The sequence below is a fragment of the Vanacampus margaritifer genome, chromosome 11 (genome assembly GCF_051991255.1).
Source record: "Vanacampus margaritifer isolate UIUO_Vmar chromosome 11, RoL_Vmar_1.0, whole genome shotgun sequence".
In the NCBI taxonomy this organism is placed as follows: domain Eukaryota; kingdom Metazoa; phylum Chordata; class Actinopteri; order Syngnathiformes; family Syngnathidae; genus Vanacampus; species Vanacampus margaritifer.
The window spans coordinates 15,791,346-15,797,735 of NC_135442.1; the positions used below are offsets into that span (position 1 = coordinate 15,791,346).

The window sequence follows — 6,390 nt, forward strand, 5'->3', positions numbered from 1 at the left end:
GTTGTCACAAGCACATGTTTGCAAGCTGCTGTGCGGGCTCGCGTGCACGGAATTTGGAATGGATGGCATCGATAGAAATCCCTAAAAAAAAAAAATCCCCAAAACCCATGCCATCTACGACCTCCACGCCATCTTTCTCTCACCGTCATGAAGGGAGGTAGTTATTGGGAGGGGGCTGGGGGAGGGAGGGGGGGGGGGGGGGGGTGATCACCAAGTCTTGCCCGGGCCCTCCTCCTCAAATGCGGCACAGCTGCCTTTCACAACCAGTGCCGCTCCAGCCCAATCATGCTGGAGAGCCACAAACGCTCTATTTATTAGAATACGTGTTTGCTATTGTTCTGTACCATGCACACACAAAAAAAGGACCCCCGCCCCCCCTTCCCTGCCACCATTATGCCCCCTTTTTCCCAGAGAGCAACAATAACTTGGAATCGTCTTTTTTGTACGTGTGGATGTGTGTGCGTGTGCGTGCTTGTAAAACTGTCATTCTTCTCTCGTCTGGCCCACAGTGGCGCGGTGCTGTTTGTTGGCTCTTTTGCGGGCACCGGGTGCTCAGTTGCCCCTGGCACCGCTTCAGCTTGTTGATAGCGGCCGTGCTCATGCGCGCGTCGCGCCGCTCGCTATTTTTTGGGGAAGGGTGCCACTGCATTTAGACTTGAGGAAATCTACCGGCTTCGTCTGCAGTGGAGTGGAGTGGACGTGCAAATAGATGCGTAAGTAGGCTATAGGGGGAAAGGGAGTCCTCGTTTTGGATTTTGAAGCTTCCTATGTTGTGCGTCAAATGACTTTTACGCACACGCGAGGTGGAATTGGCGCGCAGAAACGAGCAGGGCTTAATGATGGTGTTTTTGTTTGTTTTGTTTTTTGCTCGATCTGTTGTGTGTAAGGGGGTGCGTGGCCGTGGAGGATGATAATATCTTATAGTGATCTTGCTCGGCATGGTAATGTATTTAAATGTGCGACTCTCCTAACAAGATTGCCGGTTGCCGTCCTTTGACGCTTTGACTAGAGATTGTGCTTCACGGCAAAGTTCGATCACTCCTTATGTAAATATGTGCGTGTGCGTGTGTGTTTACGTGTTGTGTGCCGTGCACTGTGCGCATGCAGTCATCATGGCAGCATGCGGAAAGGTTGTCACCAGGATGCTTTTGTGACGATTATAAGGTTAAATCTCAGCATTGTGTCTGTACTAACAGTAACTCAGCATTATCGCCCTCGCCGCAGATTGTAATAGTTTTATTTTTTTTATTTGTTTGTTTGCAATTTGTTTGTTTCTGGAGTCATCCAAAGATCGATTGTGACACATTGAAATTGAAAAAAATATTTTATTTTCCATGTTATTAAATTAATGCTAATATTTTGGGCATAATCAACCATACAAAACCACTCATTTTAACATTTAAGAATTTGTAAAGTTTTTGGTGGTTTCTTTGGCGTGTAAAGCAAAGATTTGCCCATCTTGCGAAGAGCTGTTTACATACTAGATAACTTTTTTTTTTTTTAATTTATGTATCATTCTGTTCATGCCAATCGTGTGACCACTTTGACAGTGCGACATGTGGGTGTAAATATTAAGATAAACCCTAATTAAAATAATTGAAAAGTGATTTAAGTTTCACGACTGGAAGTGGTCTTTTTTGCTTATTTCTCAAGGTTTAATTATTGACACCAATCTGTCATATATATATATATATATATATATATATATATATATATATATATATATATATATATATATATATATATATTAGGTAGATAGATAGATAGATAGATAGATAGATAGATAGATAGATAGATAGATAGATAGATAGATAGATAGATAGATAGATAGATAGATAGATAGATGGATAGATAGATGGATAGATGGTAGCTAGTCGTTTTTCTTCGTCGTTGTAAAACTCCATGACCCACAATGCAATGGGCAGTGACACTTGTCCCCTTAACAGGAGCATGTTTTCCTTTCGGACCCCCTAGTGCTGCTAATGCACTATAGAGTTTATTAATTTCCCTCAATCATGACACTAATATACACTTTTTGTACCCTTATATGGATCATAACTTTTATTTATTTTTTTATGGATTTGCCGTTTGATTTTGGATTTAAAATAAACTTTTGATGACTATCTCTTTTAATTTAAGATGTTTCACAAAAATGTAGAATAGGAATTGCAAGCTAATGTATAGTGGCTCAAATGTATACCTACAGGACAATTTGTGCGCTAAAGTTTATTGGCCATTGCCCACTTGTAGACAAATTAATTTTAAAGCTATAGACAGAGATGTATATCTGAATGAATGCCCAGCTCTTAATGCAAATAAAGGAGGCCTTTACCATTAGCCAAAAAGCTTTATTGTGGCTAAAACTAACAGCTTGGTGTATTCTTAAAATAAATAGTCCAGATTCATTCAAAAATTAGCCTCAGCGATGTATTAAGATTAAGCTATAGCACTAACCTTGTAATTGAGGTGCACAAAAATGGCAATGCATAATGCCATATTTTTTTGTGAACTCTCTATATAACACTGTGTGATTGTTCCAAATGTTTTCAAATGTTTTTTTAAGTCAATTTCACAATGCCAAGTACCAAAAAAAAAAAAGATTTCAACAACAACAAAAACATTCAGTTAAATCGTGCAGTGAAACCAAACTATATAGTTGCTATTTACTTGACTAGTTTGGAAGTATATAATTCCTCCCGATTGCCATCCCCTTGCTTCATTCCTCTTCTTGTCTTCCGACATGTTGTGCTTCTGGAGTCAGCTGACCCAACATATGCAAATGAGGCCGCCAGCTCGCTCCTCATTGGTCGCCCGCGCCTCATTTAAGTGCTGTCAGTGCGCGCGTCACATGGCCGCCGCTGCAAGCAACTTGTCAACTCCGAGTGGCTCCAGTGTGCATTCTGTCACAGCGGACGTGAGGCAGCAGGGCGACGGCTGCATGGGAGAGACGTGGTGGGAATATTGCTTATGCTTTGGCGCGCTTTAGCACCGAGCTTGATTTGAATTTGCTCTTTCTTGCTGCTGAACTTTTTTCCCCCAAAAAAACAAGAATGTATAGCATGATGATGGAGACCGACCTCCACTCCCCCGGCCCCCAAACCAACACGGCCGCGGGGCAAACGGGGCCCAACGCGGGCTCCAAAGCGAGCCAGGAGCGGGTGAAGAGACCCATGAACGCCTTCATGGTGTGGTCCCGCGGCCAGCGCAGGAAGATGGCGCAGGAGAACCCCAAAATGCACAACTCCGAGATCAGCAAGAGACTAGGGGCCGAGTGGAAAGTGATGTCCGAGGCGGAGAAGCGGCCCTTCATCGACGAGGCCAAGAGGCTGCGGGCCATGCACATGAAGGAGCACCCGGATTACAAGTACCGGCCCAGGCGGAAGACCAAGACGCTCCTCAAGAAGGACAAATACTCGCTGGCCGGCGGTCTGCTCTCCGGAGCCGGCGGCGGGGGAGTTGGCTTAGGGGTGGGCATGGCGTCCTCCTCGGTGGGCCAGCGGCTGGAGAGCCCTGGGGCGCCCCACGGAGGCTCCACGTGTTCCGGCTACGCGCACATGAACGGCTGGGCCAACGGCGCCTACCCAGGCCAGGTGGCGGCAGCGGCGGCGGCCGCTGCCATGATGCAGGAGGCGCACCTCGCCTTCGGTCAGCACCCGGGCGGCGGCGCACACCACCTCAACCACCACCACGCGCACCCGCACGCCCATCACGCGCACCACCATCACCACCACGCGCACAACCCGCAGCCGGTGCACCGCTACGACATGAGCGCGCTCCAGTACAGCCCCATCTCGAACTCGCAGAGCTATATGAGCGCGTCCCCGTCCGGCTACGGCGCCCTCGGCTACACGCAGCACCAAGGCTCCGGCGTGTCCTCTTCGTCCTCCTCCTCTTCATCCTCCTCCTCCGCGGCCGCCGCCTCCTCCATGGGCACGCTGAGCACGCTGGGCTCGCTGGTCAAATCGGAGCCCAGCGTGAGCCCCCCGGTGAGTGGAGGCCCCCACGCGCGGGGCCCCTGTCCCGGGGACTTGCGGGAGATGATAAGCATGTACTTGCCCACCGGGGAGCCGGCGGACCCCGCCATGCAGAGCCGGCTCCACGCCTTGCCGGCGCACTACCAGAGCGCCGCGGCCGGAGTGAACGGGACGGTCCCGCTTACACACATCTAAGAAAAAAAAGGAGAGAAAAAAGGAGGAAAAAAAACACTTCGAACCCAATCATTGCAAGTGCAAAGGAACACATAACCAAATATTTACCTCTTTTCTAGCCCCCCTCCTGCAAGAACCTACCTGTATTTTGTACAGAATGTTTATCACGTGTAAATGAAGGCTCTTTTTTTCTTTCTTTTTTTTTGAAGAGGGGGCACAAAACTGCTGATATTTTTGGTTATCGTGGTATTATATCATCGTTTCCAGTCTAATTTACGCCTGGTGCACCTTGGGCTTTCCTCCCATTTTTTTCTAGTTCCTGTAAGTTATTAAAAATGTCGATACAATAATACAGAAATGGGTTTTGGAACATCCCCTTTTTAAACATTAAAGCGTTTGTGTTCCACCCCCTCGTTTTAATGTTGTAACATCACTTATTATTGTACAATTGTGAATAATTTTAATATTTGAAAGAAGGATGACTTGGCACCGTGCTGTTGTAATTTATGTGCTTTTCTGCAAGTGAAAAGCTCTGACCTACTGCAATGATTAAAACAAAAAAATGAATGGAATAAAATTCACAAGCTGTTGCTTTGAATTATTACAAGAAATGGCTGTTTGGACCGAAAATGTTTAAAATGTTTTACATTTTAAATGCATGGTTGCCACGAGGTTTTAAAAACGGCTTTAATTGCGTGTGCGGTAAAACAGATTGAAGATCATTCAAAGGACTTATTTATATATATTTTTTGTTTGTTTTGTGCGGGATTTAATTTATTATTTCTATCACATTTCTCAGTTTCTTTCTTGTAAGTACAACTAGGCCAAACGATTTATGAGTCACTTTTTGTTTTCCGGGGCCTTAAATACATATCATCTTTAAGGCCTCACATGACAAACCACCTGTTAATGTTATTGACAGTATAATAATATTTAAGTTGCGCTCAATTTTTCAATTTAGCGGAATCAGACACTTTAATATCCATCTTTTTCCTTTTCCTGTATTTTTTCTTCCTTTGCTTAAAAAAAAGGTCCAACACTAATTCATTTCCACTATAGTCAAACGCAATTAAAAAAAAAATTAAAGTTCTAAAATTTTGGCCGAATATGTTGTATATTAACCTAAAATATGAATGCAAATGCAACCAGTTCATGGTGTACCCCGCATACTGCCCGAAGGCAGCTGGGATGGGCTCCAGCACCCCCGCGACCCTTGTGAGGAATAAGCGGTTAAGAAAATGTATGGATGGATGGATGAATGCGAATGTTTCATTTTATTTAAAGTTCAATTGGTGCTATAAAATAAGATGATCAATTACATCATGATGTTTAAAATGATCAATTTAGTTATATATAATATTTATCATGTTTTAAATTTAAGAAAGAAATCAACAAATTTGCAGCTAGTCATTATTGTCAATTTACAATGAATCTACTTTGCCATATTGAGAATATTTGAATATGATCCCAGCACGGCGGTTGCAATTATAAACTCAACGTGCAAGTGACAGAAGTAATAATTATTTCATGATTAATTTTCAACCGGGTCAACTTTTAAAGGCGGGAAAAGGATGGTGATAAGTTGCATGCTGGGTAATTGACTACTAATTTCTATCGGCACTATTGAAATTACAGTTTGGCTTCTTTTATTTCATCCTCCCCACCCAAAACAATATTAAAGATGCCAATTAGATTAATAATCCTTTTATGAGGTTTTTTTTTTCATAATTAGTGCATTCCGTCATTTTATGACAGGCCCGTAGCTGGTTTTGACATTTAGGCCTACATATTATTTTTTTAATTGCCTGAAGACTAATATCCATACACATGCAAATGAGGGTAACTTTATGCCTATTTATGCAATTTTTAAAAATCAATTAATGTGAAATCCATCATTAAATGGCGGCTTGGCTGTTTCACACTTGATGAAGACTGACGCTTCTTGTCAATAAAAACTGCGAGGCCTTACTTTTGTAAGAAATGGCATTAAGGGTGTAGACATGCAATAAATAAATAAATAAAATCATTTTTAAAGAGAAAATAAATAAACATTTGTAGCGTTTTGCGTCTTTTCCTGTAAGAGACAAGCACGTTTGACCCGCGTTTAGACGTTTAGCCTATATGTAAGATTTTTATGTTTTATTTATTTTTAATAATGACCAATCCCAATAAATCTCTGCAAATGTGCGCCACGGTTATCTTGTACGCATGCAGGCCACTGATATATTCCCTGCTAGGGCTC

General features: G+C 43.2%; 1 protein-coding gene across 3 annotated transcripts; it reads left to right on the plus strand.

Moving 5' to 3' along the window:
- The first annotated feature begins 340 nt into the window (after positions 1-340).
- On the plus strand, positions 341-5,009 carry LOC144060873 (transcription factor Sox-1a-like). 3 transcript variants are annotated; one of them, XM_077580779.1, is made up of 3 exons: positions 341-713; positions 2,762-2,952; positions 3,050-5,009. In XM_077580779.1, the coding sequence occupies exon 3, from the start codon at positions 3,051-3,053 to the stop codon at positions 4,167-4,169; it is 1,119 nt and encodes a 372-aa protein (XP_077436905.1). In that variant the 5' UTR covers positions 341-713; positions 2,762-2,952; position 3,050; the 3' UTR covers positions 4,170-5,009. The 3 variants fall into 3 exon arrangements, with proteins under 3 accessions (XP_077436905.1, XP_077436903.1, XP_077436902.1); XM_077580777.1 differs by having other exon boundaries at positions 342-713; positions 2,758-5,007; XM_077580776.1 differs by having other exon boundaries at positions 342-713; positions 2,762-5,007.
- The last annotated feature ends 1,381 nt before the right edge of the window (positions 5,010-6,390 follow it).